At 43.3% G+C, this 18,256-nt stretch overlaps 1 protein-coding gene across 1 annotated transcript in view; it reads right to left on the bottom strand.

The window, feature by feature from the left end:
• The window catches only part of LOC115561663 (SPRY domain-containing SOCS box protein 4), a 42,870-nt gene that overhangs the window by 7,598 nt on the left and 17,016 nt on the right, over positions 1–18,256 (bottom strand). Inside the window, exon 3 of the mRNA XM_030381839.1 lies at positions 5,407–6,275. Within this exon, the coding sequence (XP_030237699.1) occupies positions 5,407–6,115 (709 nt within the window). The 5' untranslated portion in view covers positions 6,116–6,275. The remainder of the gene's footprint in view (positions 1–5,406; positions 6,276–18,256) is intronic.

Raw genomic sequence — 18,256 nt, 5'->3', positions numbered from 1 at the left:
TTCTGGGCGATTAATTGCCCCAGAAATTATTTCGATAAGCGATAATATCGCTTATAGTTTTTCCACTAATATAATGATAATGGCATAATAATGTAAGTATACCCTTTCGAAGATCAATAAACTTTTATTTTTAAAGAACACTGGAATTGGACGGCTGGAAGACATTTAAAATATCCAGAATAAATTAACAAAACAACCTAAAACAATAAATAAAATGGACTCAGTCTATTTTAGCAAAAAATTCGAGAGGGGGTTTACTCGTTGTGCCCTGTAATTATGAGCCCGAGCCCGATTTCAACCCGACATTTGTTACTTAGGCCTACTCTGCTAAATAAATATAATATAAATAAATATATATAATGTATAGAACGCCGGTCATTATTGGGAAAATAAGCCCCGACAGGGCGAACAGGACACCGACGCGCAGCGGAGGTGTCTTGCTTCGCCCTGTCGGGGCATATCTTCAATAATGACTGGTGACGTTCTATACATTATCCCGCTTATTACACGGCTACTTGCCAAAACGAAAAATAACTTCACATGGTGTGTCTTTTTACAATTTATTCATTAGCAGCATTCGTAGTGTCGATCAGCAGCGATCAGCAGGAGTTTGCCAATTTGTTGATATTTTCATATAGTGTTGTGCATGCATTCATTTAAATGTGGTCGATAGGGTTTACATGTTTAAATTTGGTCGATAGTGTTTAAATATGGTCGATAGGGTTTACATGTGGTCCATAGGGTTTACATGTGGTCAATAGTAGTGTTAAATGTTCTTTTCCCTCTCTCTCCACCTCATCCCTCACTCTCCACCTCAAGCTGGTGTGTGGTGAGCGTTCTGGCGCCGATTGGCTGCCGTGCATCACCCAAATGGGTGCTACATACTGGTGGTGGTTAGTGAGGTCCCCCCCCCCCTTCACTGTAGGCGTCTTTGAGTGTCTAGAAAAGCGCTAAATAAATAAAATAAATTCAATGAATTATTTAAAATAACTAATTTCAGTTATCTATGAACAGTGAAGGTAACAAACTCTTAAAAAAAAAAAGAATGTGAACTTGAACAAGTGAAAAATGAACAACTATGAACATAAATATATTGAACTAAACTTGAAGTAACATCTATCAAATGTAAACATGCACAACACAAAATGTCAGTAAGGGAACTTAACACGCGTATGTGAGGCCACAGAATAGCCTACAATTCATTTTAATCAGTGGGAGCCCTGTGCTTTTTCCCCTGCAACAAGAAGGTTCCATCTGGGGGTGATGGAAGACAGTGACACCCTTAGCGTGTTTGAAATGTCCAATCGATTGTGCAATTTTGTTTTAGTTGCAGTCATTGCCGAAAACCCGGCCTTGCATAGGTACGTGGGGGGAAATGGAAGTAACGTTTTCAGCGCTTTTACGGATATCTCGGGATACTCCACTTTGGTTTTGATCCAAAAACCCGCCAGAGAGGTTTGCTCAAACACACTTTTAAGACCACCATCATTAGCTATCTCGATCATTGATCTTCCTCCTGCACTGACAAGTGATTCGGGACATTGACAAATGGGTTGCGGTTCCACTCATTCGTTCGCCGTGGATCTTTGGAGGATGGGAAGTAACGTTCAAATTAATTTGAAAGCGCAACAAGGTGATCGCGCACCAGCTGCGAGAGAATGGGCCCTGCCTCAGTCTCTCCTAAAATCCCCACTAATGTTTGGAACATATCGAATACTCCCCTGTCCACTCGTCGTCCCCACAAATCAAGCTTGGCTTTAAATGCAGCAACTTTATCTGCCAGTTTAAAGACAGTCGTTATTCTCCCCTCTGGAGTGTCAGGTTGAGTTGAGCTCATAGTGTGACACTACTGTTGAACTGAGCAAGTGAAGTGAGCTTAGGCTGCGCGCGCAGCCGCTGAAGCCAATACTTGTTGTGGACGGGACAGACAGACAGTTATGCCTAAGAAAATAAGTTAAGACCTTGCCAAAAATGCAAACATGTTATGTGCAATCTAACAACTGCATATAGACTCATGGCAGGTAAAAGAGTGACAGTATTGCGAAGTAATTTTTTATTTTTCTAGTCATGTCGTAGCCTACTAACCTACGGCCCGGTTAGGAATGTCCCGCGGACCGGTACCGGGCCACGGCCCGGTACCGGACAACTATGCGCATGCAAATTATTGCGGCTGGCAAAAAAAATTATCGCTCATTTTAATTTATCGCGCAATTAATTGATTTATTGCTTATCGCCACAGGCATAGTATGCACAGTCTCAGACACAGATGTGTTAGCGGGAGCAGACGATATATTTGTCTGAAGGGTTAAAAAGAAAAAGGGAGATATGGAAAAGAGGAAAAAAACTAATTAAGGAACAGGCAGCCTGAGGACAGAACAGCCTGAGTGACCAGAGGGAACAGGAGGAGGGCAAACCATCAGTCTCCTCTCCTAATTGGAAATGCCGGTGTCCAAATTCAATCGGCCACTTGAAGCAGAATCCAATCGCCGGGTGAAGCGAGCGGACGCAGGGGTCACGTTTTCCTCCCCTCTCCAATGTCCAACTTCCTGTTTCCTGGTGGGAGCGAGCGGGCGTAAGGCCAATAGAGAAGGAGAGTACGGCAGTCAACTGGGGCACCGCTCTCCGCAGGCGCCTCCCTGGGGTTCACTGCTGCTTCCAGTCTCGTAAAAAAAAAAAGGAGGCCAGCTTGACGGTGGAGGCGTCTCAATATTTATTTAGTAGCCTGGCTTGCACCTGCAGACGCAATCGGACACACTGGAACTCGGGCAATGGGGACAAATAGTTCCCGTGCATGAGATCTGCGCCCGCTGCATGATAGCCGTGCTCCAATTTCCTATCTCTCGTCTGGTATTTGAGGTCGTCGTTTGAATTGGATAAATGCATTAAAATGAATGGGCATGCAAAGAGATAGCTACACATCAAACATCTAATCTTCATGACTGGCAGCAGCCTGACAATTACTGGCTTTAACAGTTAATTGCCTCCGCTTTTACTGTCCCTTTTTCCTACACCACGCTACACCCTCTATTTCCTTGGCAACTAATAACAATACGATGTGTAGAGACCATATGTGGGGGGGGGGGTAGACTGGATGCAGCATGGGGAGAGGAGAGATACGCAATAGAGACACACAAAACCTAATGGGGCGGTGGCGGGAAATTGGGTTACTTTGGAAAAAACGACGTAGACACGTATGAAAGGCTCTCCCGCGGAATAAATAACGCATGCTTGTCAAGACTAAGTCAAGCTGTGAAAACAAGGATGAACTAAGCTACAGATCTATAGCATGTAGTCACCTGTGATCTACATAGCAACACAAACAAACACAGAATCCCCTCTTTTGGGAAATAAGTTAGCACGTGTGGCTAGTAGGATTGATATTCTGGACAAAGTCCAACAGAGTAGGATTTGTTTCATGATCGTCTACCCCTGACAAACTACACTCTACATAATACAGACTTGATTAATGACATTATAAGCCAATGGCCATTCATCAGGGCATCTCACAAACCGACAGTGGGGTCAGGGAGTTAGACTCCTGAAATTAAACTGCTGCATCAAAGAAAGTACATATTATGGTACCATATTTGTCTTCAAGGTCTGGTGTGTCGGTTGACTGCTGGTTCAACAGCCCCCAGCATGGAAACTAGGATAATCATACATTTAAAATTCCTAGAGCTTTTCAAGGTAGGTTTCCTAGAACTCCAGTTCCAGGAGTAGTTAGGCACACCTCGCCTTTGGAGTTACTTCCCTACATGGAAGTAACTCCAACAATCATAGTTTTGGGATCAGGAATCATTTCACAGTAGTAGCTTTCACAATGGATGTTTTATTGGAAAGATGAGCTCGGGATTCAATCGCCAGCCTCTTTTTTTTTCTTGAAATGAGTTTCAGATGCCGAAAAAAAAAAATAAATAATAATAATAATGTACATAAGCGTTTTGTACATTATATAATAATGTACAAAACGCTGTTGAAAAGGCATTCCTCAAACAAGCACGTATCAATGATTGAACACCCCGCCTTCACTATATGATGCATCCACAGTCTATGTCTGCGTCTGAGACGAGATGCTGAGCTCAGAAGTATCCTGGGACATCAACACACAACCACCCACACTTTGAAGCCATGGACAATGGTGTTTCAGCATGACCAGTAGAACGCTCTTGCTATTCTATGGGTCATTGTGTGCAAAAACTGTATCAAATTACATGGTTACCATTATACGCTGGAGATGTGAATGTGATTCCCCTACCCGCTGGTACAGTTGTGCAGAGATGCGAAAGGGGAGAGATTGTATGGAGACAGAAGGCTTTGAGAAGCCTGCATCACTGTATAGAGAGAGTGATGGGCTGAGAGAGAAACAAGGAGTGCGGCAGACAAAAGGCATAGCAAAAACAAAAACAAAAACAAAAAAAACAGGAGCGCAAAGCAGCCAGGAGAAGACTGAGAGCCTTCTTTCAGCCGTTTCCCCCGTGAATAAACACCGCAGCAGACCACCTCACACTGCCTTTTTTTTTTTTGATCTGCACAGAGTAGATTGAGCAAGATTGAGTCAATAACTCTGATCCACTATGTTCCCCTTTCCTTCACTGTACAACATACATGAGCTAGATTCTCAAACCCTACTAATCTTCCCCTAGTCCATCCATATCCTCATTCTCGCCAGTACTTACATTGGGAGGTTGTGAAAAACACTCGCCCTTCTCCCTGAAGTCATCTATACACCGGGCGGGAGGAGGGACAACAATAGCACCGGTCACAATGTTTGGAGAAGGACGCATGTGCACATAGCACAGGGACCATTTTATTTGATATGTTTCTCCATAAATTCAACGTTCTGAGGTGTTTTTATTGCAAATCGAGGGCCGTTAGGATCAAATAAATTATTAGAGCAATGTAGGAGGCATTCAATGGCAGTATACCATGTTCATATACTTAAACTATACTTAACCTCAATAGTGGGCAATGCTTAATCAACAGTTGTGCCAAACACCTTAAATTAATCAAATTTGCATTTCCCGAGGTCATTTTCTTTTAAAAAGGTTGAATATCTGCTTTTTTCATTGCTTTTAGGTTTTAGTTCCCAAACAGCAAGGGTATATTAGGCAGAGCATGTACGAGATGAGCACTGACAATGCCAAGTAGGAAATGATAAGAAAATATACCCTCATGAAGTCAAGCTTTGGCATTTAATCCCATGGCTGCTGGCGTATGATCAATGGGAAATGAGGTTTTTAATTGGGAGACAGAAAGCCCTGTACAGAAACTTATCAAAACAAACAAAGCAGCGATCCAAAAAAATAAGTAAAAATGATCCTTTCAAACACATCCCTTCTATTGAGAGAACAAACAACACAAGGCCACCGAATCTGAAAGCGTGCATTTGAGTTGCGTTTTACTTACGATCCAGCCCGTTGACGTAGCGGATGGACACCTCGCAGTGGCCCCACACGGCGCTGACGATGGGGTACAGCCTCTTGCCCTTGAGGCCCCTGTAGGCCACACCCAGGTACTGTTCGTCCACCATGAAGCTCAGCGTGCCCTCGTCCATGTCCAGTATCACCGTCAACGAGTCCGGCAGCACAAACGACTCGTCCTCCTCCAGGAAGCAGGGGTAGGTTGGCGGCGAGGTGGATGCCGGCCGGTTTTTGCTGTCGTGGTAGAGTCTGTTGCGCCCCAGGTCCCAACCCCAGGACTCCGAGTCAGCGCCCACCAGTGCCGTGTAGCCGACCGAGTGTAGGGGGGCCTCGGCCGTGCCCACGCCCACCACAGCGTGGGTGCCCCGCTGCCGGGCGGGCCAGTGGATCCTCCATACGTGCAGGCCGCGGGTGTAGCCCACGCGACCCCGTATGCAGTCCGTGCTCTGGGCCACGGGATGGCGGTGGAACGTCTGCTTGTCGTCCTCCTTGACGAAGACGTTGAGCGAGCGGTCGTCCGGGTTCCAGGCATGCCGGAGCTGGGCGTCGGCGCTGGCCGATGGCATATCCAGCAGCAGGTCCAGCCTGGGGGGGCGGCAGAAGTCCGGGCCCCGCAGCTCGCGGCGCACAGGCCGGTAAGACGGTTCCCCGCGTACATCCACCGATTTGATGCTGCCCGAGATCTTCTGACCCATGGCGACAGGGGTGTGTGGGAGCGGGGAGGAAGGAGAGGTTGGTGGTAGCGAGGGGGGGTTGGGTGCTGGTGTTACCTCATTGACGCTGTGGCCACAAGCGTGGTCCCGGGTGAAGGGGTACAGTCACAGAGCCACTATTGGGCCAGGGGCTACTCTGCTCCTGAAAACACATCAAAAAAGCTAAAATAAGATTACTTCTAGAAACAAATGTAAGCCATTGACAAAAAAGGCTTTCCAGTCAATTCCAGATCAAATTTCAGAAGAACCTATGTAGCAAATGTACTGACAATAGCAAAAATAAATTATGTTGATTTATTATGTTGACAATCATGAAACATTTGTTTGCGTTTTGATAATGTTCCTATTGACCTCCTTGGTATAGGGCCCCAGATCCCCCATTAACACTGCAGGAAAGGCCATGGTCATACTTTGAAATGTCTATCCAACATGCTAGTTTATGTCAGCGAACACACTTAGAAACCGTGAGCCTACAACAGCAGAGTGTAGTAAGCTGGAAGTAGGAAGTCATCCCCCTGACACATTTACATTCTCCAGACACCCAAAGAGCCCAGGAGGGTAGAGATAGACACCCACAGAGGATACAAGTACAATGTTTTCTACCACTACGCCAACACCCCTCTCCTCTGCTGCTCTTAAAATAAACATGTGCTTTCACACACATTGTGTGAGTACATGTCTGCTCTGAGGTGATGCCAATTTCAAGAAACGTTTAAGCAAGGTACTTTGTTATCAGCATTTTACTTCCACAACAAAGATGAGACCATATTTCCACGGCCTAGCACCAAAACCAGAATGGGCCTCAATAATAAACACATTACCAAGCTTAATCTCATTCATGCATAATGTTTACCAATATATCAATGTTGAACCAGACTTCATTTCAAGCCATTTCCACTTTCTTATATGGATACATCTCCTTTTCTTCATAAATCAAAGCTTAAATCTTTATTAAGCCTTCTGCCCCAAAAATCCATTTGATGTTAGTTGTATTGCCGTCCATCATCATTGGTTTGAGAATGTGTTGCTGATAATTTGAAGTAAAGATAGTTGGTAGCAAACATGTCATTGGGTGTAGGAGGATGATGAATCAACTGCTGGTGGTTCCTGCATTAAGAGTATCGGCCGATACTGGCACGTATCAGCCAATACTGGCAAGTATTGATCTGATCGATTACCTTTTCAGGATAGATACAAGATTAAATAGTGTGCCTCTTGTTCATGTGAAGCATTCAGGAATTCATCCATGCTTGGGAGGCATTCATGAATTAGGTAGTTTCCCTGTTCGATAACTAAAATAGGCTATAACTCTCGGAGGAAGTTGGTATCAAAACTTAAGGTGTTGCCATACAACGGCACAGTTATGTGATCAAAAGAAACCTACATTCAAGTACATCGGTGCATGAAAACATTGGCTTGTTGCACTGCTGTCTGCCATCGAGATTAATGATCACTAAATATTGATCATTATTGATCAAGGGGAAGTTTCGCTCTGAAAACCCGTGAGATTAGTTATTTTAGGAAGAGAACGATGGAGTCTGAGAATGGAATGCCGTCAGGAGTTTGTGGTGTTGCACTACAGAAAGCGTAGCTTAGTGTTATCTAAAAGATTTGGGTGAAGGAGGGTTGAGATTGTCATGACAATAGCATCATTCCCTGAAACAACAACTCCCCCAACACGCATGATTTGAGAGTGAAACTTCTCCTTCAGCAAAACTCGGTAAGACACGAACAACAAACAGACCGGGCAAAAGAAAGTTAAAGAAAACAAAAAGTTTTTTTCTCTGTATCCCAAAAGAAAAATGTTGTTAATCCCTTATAGCATTCTGAGCCCCTCATTGCCAATAACAAGTACACTTAGAGAAACGTACATTGAAGGGCGCTCAACCCTGGACCCATTTTAAAAACTGTTGGTCCGCATTAGGCGCTTGGACCCAAACTGATGGGAAAAATAGGGCCCAGGTTGAGAAAACCCCAAGTTATCCTTTAAACACCCTTTCTACCAGGAAAAAGACTCCATGTGGTTCTTCCCGGGAAAGAGAAAAGAACAACAGTTGCAGGCCGTGACCCTTCCAGGGAAGTCTAGGAACTAAAAACAAAGACACGTCAGTTGGGGCAAAGAAAAGTTTGAGAATTCTACTAACACTTAAGCCTATGCCCCTTCATCAATACCCATAATTGTGCATGGTTTACACATACTGCTCTTTGCATCTCAATTGCCTTGCCCAATGTAAGCAAGTAGTAAAGCAAATAAATATTTGAGCTGGCACTGCTGGAGAGATCAGCTTCAACATAGCATTCACTATACAATACAGAGTACCCCCCTTAATCTTTGATGAAGAGGGTCCAATCATGTCAACAACTGCTCTGTAAGCAGCTGCCATGACATGGTGAAAGAAACGCCTTCATAGCACTTAGCAATGGCATGGAGTTTACCCTACCCGGTAAATCATACATACACACTATTACGCGGGAGGAAGGATTGTCGTCTGCTTTTCCCCAGAGAGATGACGGCTGGCCTAATTCCTGAATAGAACCAATCGGGTGTTCACGGTAATGCCTGGCACACGCATATGATTTTTCAAATTTAGAAATTTGACACACTTCATGCTGGTGCACTTTCTATACCGATTTCAACCTTGGGGTCACCTGGAATTTAAATGGGGTCGCCTGAAATGTCGAGTAATTGATTTAAAAAAAGGATTGATTTATAAACACACACACACACACACACACACACACACACACACACACACACACACACACACACACACACACACACACACACACACACACACACACACACACTATTCTTTTTTAAATAAAACACTACAAATAATCGCACATAACTGTCTTCTACACTTTCATTTTCTCGAATATAAATCTAGTTCAAAGAAAATGCAGCAAATATCTGAGCTGGCGCATCTTTCAATGCCACGATCACGTGACTGCACAGTTACATTAAATGACCCACTCAAACCTGTAAAATGTAAACACAAACTTGCAGTCAGAGAGTATAAAACAAAATGGAAAGATTTATTCGCCCGCCTGGCCCTGTCCCTCCAAAGACAGTTTCAAGAGGAACTGTGGCACAGACACCAAAGAGACAGAACATACGACCAAAGTTTCATTCAGTATGGATTTACCAGTGTGATAGAAAGCAATGAGGAGAAGCCGAAATGTCTGCTGTGTAGCAAGGTCCTGTCTGCCGAGAGTAACAAACTCAAAAGACACTTTGAAACAACACACAAAGCATGTCGGCAAACCAAGCCGATTTTTTTTTTTTTCGAAAATAAATTTGCCGAGCTGAATAAGCAGCAAGTGTATTTCAAAAAGGCTGTGACTGCTAGTGAACGGGCCCTGAAAGCATCTCTTGAGGTGAGCTCTCATTGCTAGGAATATGAAGCCGCATAGCATTGCTGAGACATTGCAGAACGGCGAAATGGTTTGCGGACGCTTATCACCCAGTTGGCCCCATCTGCAATATGGAATCATTGCATGATTCACCGTGAACAACTTGCATCTAAAGAACTGAATGCACCCATCAGACATACTGCAACAGGTAGATACCATGGTGAATTACATCAAGCAACATCCTCTGCATGCACGTCTGTTTGCAACACTGTGCGCCGGTGTGAGTACCAGATGTGTTCGGCTGCCAGATCGGCTCGGGGGTCCTAGATGCACAATAATGACGCACTTCCTGTAAACGATGTCATTAAATGCGCAGGTTGTGTCAGCGATATGTACATGTACTCATTGCTAAGAAGTAAGTGGTAGTTATTTAGCTGTTGCTAAACAGCTTTTTCAATGATTTTGCTTATAAATGGTAAGTTAGATATGGGCCTATAATTTTTCATGATTGATGTATCTACATTGTTCTTTTCTTAGAAGTGACTTGAGGACTGTTGATGACTGTTGTTTTTAACAAGCATTGATTTCATACATCTACAAGCAAGTCATTTAATTGCTATGCAAATGTATAGAATAAATCCAAGTCATACAAATGCTTAAAATAATACCTTAAATGGTATTTGTATTAAAATATATATAATCAGTCCAAAAGCATCTATCCGTCAAAAATGCATCTCACATTTACACCTTAGTCAGTTAGTTCAGTATCACATTTAATGTGGTTTTAGAAATTCAAGGCCGAGTCTGACTACACCAAGATTTCTGCCTTGGTGTGTGCTTTCTAACATAACAGCTGTGCACCGACTTTTAATTGTTCATCCCTTGCACAAAAGACCATTACTTCAGTTTTCTCATTGGTCAATTGAAGACAATTTTGGCACATCCAGTGATTGAAGTAGTTATTTAGTTGTTGATAAACAGCTTTTTCAATGATTTTGCTAAAAAATGGTAAGTTAGATATGGCTTGATGACTGTTGTTTTCAGAGCCTGTGGGAATACACCTGTGCGATATCGCCACTGCAGGCCACATGAATAAAAAAATATATAATAATATACAAATATGTCAGTGTGTGCCCGTGTGTGTATCCAACCACATACACTGAAATTCACATACACACATAAAGCTCAATGTAAATCAATGAAAACATGTTTTGATCCCACGGCCAATTGAGGATATATTCATGAATGTGGTAAGACATTATATACATTCTTATAGTCCTACCTTGACATTTTTACCATTTTACAGATGTTTGTTAAATTATAGAGCAAAGATACCCCTAGTGGAAACGAGGAAAATGTTACATTTTTCATTGTTATTAGTTGTATAGGCAAGGATACAATTCATTGATCTGGAAAATCATAAAAAAAAAATCAATTTTCAAGGAATAGGATGAATATCTAATATGAACACATTCATGAATTCATCCTCAATTCACCATGGGATCTAAACATGCCGTTTTTTATGGATTTAAATTGAGCTGTTCCTCAGTGGTATCAATGTATTGTCTTATTTATTCTGTTTTGTATGAGCAAATAAAATCTAACCCTAAACCCTAACCCTAACTAACAATGCCAATCCTTACTTTAACATGTGAAAAAAAATTGGCTTTGTGAGAGAACGGACTCCGTTCAATGAAACAGACCTGCAAACTCATCTCCTCTCATCACTCATCAGGAAAAAAGGTGACAGTGTCACGGGGGGATTTTTTTTTTATTGTAATATACAAATGACACTACTCTAAGCGTGACTTAACAAAACTCTTTATCAAAAATCAATGTCAAAACATCTTTAAGGCTTATAAAAAATATTTTATTGACAACTGTCACCATTTTTTTTTTGTCTCTTATTATTTGAGAGACAAAAAATAATTATTATTCTGTGAAGTTGATGAATTGTCACTTTTAGGTTTTCTACCCAGTTGCCAAAAAAAGAAACATTTGGAATAGTATGCGCTGTGGCAAGCACATGGTTTGCATGTGTTACTTCGAAGGCAAAAAAAATCTAAAATACAAGAAAACACAAAAACCTACATTCAACCAGTGGGGTATGGCCCCTGACTCTCTGAGAAGGTAGGTACCTCCAGGTACCACCTCCATGCAGGGGCGCCCTGAATTTATGTTTATTAACAGCTCCTCCACCGGGGTCAAGACAATTTGAGGGCCAGATCCAGTCTGCCGACTGTCGGCCTATTCACGATTTGCTTAAAAAAATGGCTAATTTAAATTTATACCAATACGATGATGGCTAAAGCTTACCAGTTTTTATGTTTTTTATACTTCATTTCTATATTTGATCCGCTGACCGCTTGGAAGCCATCGGAGTACATATTTTTTTAGAAGAAAGGGTTTATGTGGTAGGATCTTTAAGAATGCTTAACTGGGATATTTATATATTCATGGCTCAAATATTAAGGATCATGCTTTTGAGGTGTAACTAACGCATTTACGCGGTCAGCGATCCGCTGCCAGGCTTTGGTTCTCCGGGTTGCAGAGGCTTTAGCGTTCCCTTTTCTTGTGATAATGTCCTTCTCCTCGTCATAGCTCTCCAGGGGAACCTGAAGTTCCATTTCATTGAAATAAGCGGCCCGTTTCGCCATTTCGAACAGGGTTTCCATGATCCATACATCACGTCTTTTTAGGTTTGGCACGCACAACCCTGTGTTAACCAACCCAGTTGATTGAACTAATGCATAACCGCTGCTGTGGAACCGAAAACTCTGGGTTAGTCGGCACAGGGTAAATCAACCTAGAGTTCAGCGTTAACTCAGTGTTTGTTAAACCTCCGTTCGTGGAACACCCCTCTGGACGAGGGTTTCGCAAGCTCTCTTGCGTTGTTTGGCGCGCATGAGCGGTAGGCGACCGTCTCATCCAATGGCGAGCTCAGTTGGCGCTGTGTGCTTCAAGATTCCGGCCCAGAGAAATGTCAATTATAAGAAAGATTCTGAAGCAAGTGCTGAGATTCCGATTGGCCCAGAGAAATGTCAATTATAAGAACGATCCAATAATTTTTCGCAATTCTGGACCCCCCCCCCCCCCCAAAAAACAAAACTCTCCGGTTCTACACGATTCACGTGAATGACCAAATTGACCAAGAAAACGGCGTTGTCGCCGAAAAGCGACAAGTTTGCAGCTCTGATGAAATCAAAACCAAAACTGATGGAGCACCGTTTATAAACAACCCTTCCGGGTTTTGTCCGTTGGCTTCTGTCGATACGTCAAGTGTCGATATGTCATCTGTAAGCGCAGGACCCCGAGCCGATCTGGCAGCCGAACACATCTGGTACTCAGACCGGCATGGGCTCCGAATATGAAAAATTACTATTTCACACGGAGGCACGGTGGTTGTCGAGAGGTAACGTGTTGGAGCGTTTTTTCAAGCTGAGAAACAAACTGTTAGTGTTTTCCATGGATGTTAAAAAAAATGATTTTTGCGACTTTCTGTGAGACCAGCAGAGAATGTGCCTCATTGCATATGTAACGGACATCTTTGGAAAACTTAACGAACTTAACAAAAGCATGCAGGGGAAAAACACAAATCTCATGCACATGAGTGACCGTATTGATGGATTCAGGGGGAAAATTTGCATACTGGCGAAAAAGCATTTCAAAGGCAAACATCGCCCCTTTACCCAGCTGAGTCAGTTTTTGAAAGACAACAGCATCGATAAGTGCTCCACAAAGGAGATGTGCAGCCACCTGAAGCGCCTAGAAGAGCACCTCGCTACCCATTTCCGAGACGTTGATGTGTCAAAGTTTGACTGGGTAAGAGACCCATTTCCCTGTGACGCAGGCGCAGTGCACCTGCCTGCTACCGCTTTTGAACAGCTGATTGAACAGCTGATTAAACTTTTCTATGACAGAACTCAGCAGGGATTACATTCGCGAGTGACAGCGGAGGAATTCTGGTTAGGAGCAAGAGATGGGTACCCAGAGATCTCACTGTGTGCTCTAAAACACATACGTGTGTGAAGCTGGATTAAGTGCTCGTTTGTATGAAGTCGAAGTACCGTTCCCGACTGGATGTGACGTCAGAGATGAGATGCGCTCCGTCTGCTACAGCACCTGACTTTGAAAGGCTGCAGCGAGGTGTGCAGGCTCAGCCATCCCATTAAATGTGGTGAGGTGACTTTTCATTCAAATTTTCACTGTGGCCGGTGATGCTGCAGTATTTATTTATTTTTTCCTTTGAGAAATTGCTTGCTCAGTAGGCCTTTTCATTTTCAGCCTTGTGAATACAGCCATGAAAATGGACAGCCATACTTATGTTATTTTTTTAAGGCTTGAAATACAGTGCAGTTTTGAACTGAATCCTCAGTATATCTTTTCATATCCTTTTCACAGCAAACATTTCCAGCAAGTTTTAAATATAAAGGCAGCTTGATGGAAACCTAAAATGGACAGTTGATCATTATAGCTGGTGGGCAAAAATTCAATTTCTTCAGTATTTCTCAAAGGAATAATGACCAGGATTTGTTGTTTGTTTGCAGTTGAATAGCTTTATTGGTATACAATTGTTTTTCAGAAGAAAAAAAACTTTGGGAAATAAGTAATTTCGTTCAAATGCTCACTGTGGCCATTGATGCTGCAGTAGTTTGAGAGATTGCTTGCGCAGTTGGCCTTTTCATTTTCAGCCTTGCGAATACAGCCATCAGAGAAAATTAAATTGTCAATTTGTGCACGTATGCTGGCTATTCTGTATTTGTTCACAGTATAACAAACATGTTCAAAAACTAATTCTAGAAAAGAAAAATTCTCTGGGGTCGCCAGAAATATTTGATGTCAAAATGGGGTCACAGCCCAAAAAAGGTTTAGAACCGCTGGATTATACCATTCTTCCACCCTCTAGGCAACAATTTTGTCAACATAGCAATTAACCATTGTTCATTCAACCCTGAACAACCCAGTTCTGAATGTCAAACCCAGAACTCTTGCAAATCACAATCTAGCGATCGGAAATGGCACTATACCGTAAACAAACATGGTGGGCAGCGATGCTAGGGTAGCTGTGCTAGCTTTTGCACTCCCAACATCCTAAAGATTCATTAAAGAATTATTTACCAAGTCAGGAAATTGCGTGAAAATGCACAGTAGGTGCATTTTGGTAGTCCCTAGTCTCTAAATCCATCTCACTTACCCTTTGTAGACCTGTGCTTTGGTTTCTGTTACGAGTGTCAGTCAGTGTGGCCCTGCAAAAGACCATGGTCTTCAACCATTTGACCTTCCTACATAGCGTATTCTGCTGTCTTCGGGTTCTCCCCCCACTACAGGATTTCAGGTGGCAAATATTGAACACGTTTATTAATAAAGATTTCAATTACCTGCAACCCGGTCGGTGGCTACGTCAAAGCCAATCATATCCCATACCACAGGAGTATGTAGAACTAAAGTGTGTTCTGCTGAACAGCGATAGAGTGGGGGAATCTGAGATATAATCAGGCTAATCGTCCTGTAGTTTCTACCCAGCACCATGAAACCCTCTGGACAATTCGTCAACAACTGATCCGGCTAACACTCTTAAAGCTATATAGATTAACACAATGCTGTCAAGCTCAGTCAAGTTACCAACCACCTTACCTTCCCATTACCATATCTAGGACAGAGAGGAAAGGGGTCTATAAAGGTCCACAAGGACAGGTAAGAGAGAGGGACTAGTGAGAAAGATGCCAAGGAGAGGTAAGGGAGCACAGGTAGGCTTGGATGGAACATGATAGAAACAGGAGGGAGAGCCAGATAGAAAAAAATGCAGAAAGAGGGTCAGATGATGAACAGGGCAGCAAGTAAAAAGACCAGCCTGGCCTCAGAGGTCTGATTAATTGGATGCCTGATTAACGCTGATGTTAGGTAGAGAAGAATAAAACAATCCGGGGACAGGTACAGTAGCAATGGAAATGGGTCGGATCACCCTTCAGTTATAAATAAAAATCGAAAAAAGGGGAATCCGTATAGGCTGAATATGTATTCAGCCTTTTTGAAGGGGATCAAATGACCGGTCGTGAGATATGTGAACGACATGCATAAGCCCAATCCCAAAGTGAGCCTTGAGGACTAAGGACTCACAGGTTTAATTTATCTCAGGTGCTAAGTGAGTGAGTGCGTGACGCCACATGGGCTCAGATAGGTATGGGATTGGGACAGCACTTCACGAGAGCACATGTTACCTTGGCAACGTTAATGACAAAGAAGCAATTTTTTTTTTTGTAAATGCAATGAAAACAATGGGTTACAGCAATTTATTGATATTAGAAAATCTAATTTTTACTTTTGAATAACTCGGTATAAAGGATGTATTGAATTAGGTGATTAGTGGCCTACACATACTAATCATAAGTCAGAAGAGGCTACATTTGGCTGAATTATAAAAGGTATGATTAGTATTATGAAGGGCCGTTTGGGAGCCAAAAGAGCCGGCACATGTTGGTGAGCTGATCCAAATGACCTGGCTCACTAAAAAAAAGGCTGAATTTCCCATCTGGTCGCACACTGACAGTAGAGTCGTCTTGTTGTTTACCTTCCTAATTTCCGGATTTCCCTATGGTCTCCGCGGTAAACTTCACAACGCTTTGAACTGTGGGTAATTCCCTTGAGTGAAGTCTGCACTGATGCAGACTCACGGAAAGGGCTCGGTAAGTGTGGACTCAAACCCTCACGCCCTTTGGAATTCGACATTGGGACAGCCCTAAAGCCTTAATAATTTCGTGAGAACGTGCAGCAAAGTCTGTGAGTCCGGACATTAGGATTGAGCGATAGAGATTCCCCGCTTTAAGGATTAAGGATGCAGAAATTATTTAAATATATAGCCAACGTAAACTGCCTCATATTAACTCTGACCCCAAAAGGCACACATCATTTCAAATGACCCAGAGCATCCACCCCACCAGAACCCTACCCTCTCCCCTCTGAAGGGCCCGTTTTCAGCAAAAGGGTGTACTCAATTACACTTCACTCAACATCTGCTTGAAGCTCTTGTTTTTAATGAGTCTGTACATGGTCAGGTGTCTTATTTGTACATTGTATAATGTGTACCGTGTATGTTCTATGTTTAAACGTGCGCCACAATGTGTACAGGAGTCATGTGTAGCATGACCATCATCCAAAGCATACTTGTGAGACACCGAATGTCAGACATGGCCATGCTTGCAAACACAAAACAAACTCAAGCCAAGATATGTCCAGACAGGTAACAAGAGGGCTTTGACGACAACATCGGCATGAGCATCCATGTCCACAAGCTCAGCCAATGGCTGAGTCGCCCAATGCCCCATGACTATATTTTGATAGATATACACATGGCTCCAGCATCGGCTGCAGTCGGATTCCATGTGCGTTCGCAACGGCCTAAATTTGCTGGATGGACATCCAGTTTCCTCTGATCAGTGTGCGTAACACAGAGAACTGTGCCAGTACTCTGCCTCTGTGTTGTCTGGTGGATGAGGGGGAGTGAGACAGAAGGCATGTTTTTCATAGATTACACAGGGTGTGTTCCCATGCCATGTTTTTTTGGACATCAAACAGGATGGATTATGTGGATGGCTAGATCTTCAAAATACTACAATAATGAATCAGGTAAACCCATCAGCAAAATGAGAATGAGAATATTCACACATATGCACATAACTCCCAGGCAAACTTGCATGATCACATGAGACTTTTAATGCAGAGTCTCAGTTAAACTCTGAGTGTGTAATTATGAGGTTTTCTGGCTAGAATATAGTCTAGCCGGAAAGCATAATATACCCTGGTACACTGGTGCACCAGGGGAACTGACTAGTCATCCTGATAGGGGGGTGAAGGGGGCCATGACCCTCCACCTTTACCTCCACCACCACCACCACCACCACCACGTCTTTCAGGACTAAATAATCAACCAGACAACTCTGCGACACCGTGTCCACTCAGACAAACACGCACACGCAAAACACACACAGACAGGCTCCAGGGGTGCGGTTTTGGCCAAATGACAGCAGTGCTGCCTGAACGGATTGAAGGGAGTGAAAACACAGGCTGAAAGACACCTAGAATAGCCAACAAGTGGGACAGGGACATAAGGAGGGGAAAAAACCAAGACTCCCTACCATGAAAGTGTGTACTGTCCAGACAACCAGGCGGCTCTCATTGCCCCTCTTTCTCACACCCAGGCGTCAACAAACACAGCAGCCGGGTGGAAGAGCAGAAAGGCTCCTGTCCTTTGCAGCTCGGGCCCTGAAAAAAATAGCGACTAGGCCAGCCCACCGTGGGACAGGGCGAGGTAGGCGTACAAAAGTAATTATGTAAATTAATGATGATATGCACGTCTGCAAGTTCCTGCTCGTGACAATAGGGCCGGATCCGGTTCCGAGCGCACAGAGGATAACAAGCAGCCGGTGGATAAGAGTGAGAAGAAAGATATGGAGAGGAGAGGAAAATAGAGGAAGAAAAGGGAAAGAGTAGGCAGAGCAGAGCAGAGGAGTCATCCGAACGTCTTTCCCAAGGACTTGAAAAACCGCCCACAGAGACATGCATTCTTGTAAAGAGCGAGAGAAATTAGGAAACCGAGGCGAGAGATTAAACACACAAAACCACCTGCCTGAGAGCCGTGCAGAGTTGCAGGTCATTGCGTTCCCATTCTTCACTTAAAGCGAAAACAAGGAAATCAACGACAAAAACTAATTCCTCGCCTTCTGTTATTATTGCAACTTTTGTAGAGGGATTTCGACCTGGCAGTGTACAAAT

Source organism: Gadus morhua, chromosome 16 (genome assembly GCF_902167405.1).
Source record: "Gadus morhua chromosome 16, gadMor3.0, whole genome shotgun sequence".
Lineage (NCBI taxonomy): Eukaryota > Metazoa > Chordata > Actinopteri > Gadiformes > Gadidae > Gadus > Gadus morhua.
Note: the sequence above shows the minus strand (reverse complement) of the source record. Positions and strands in the feature narration are given on the sequence as shown.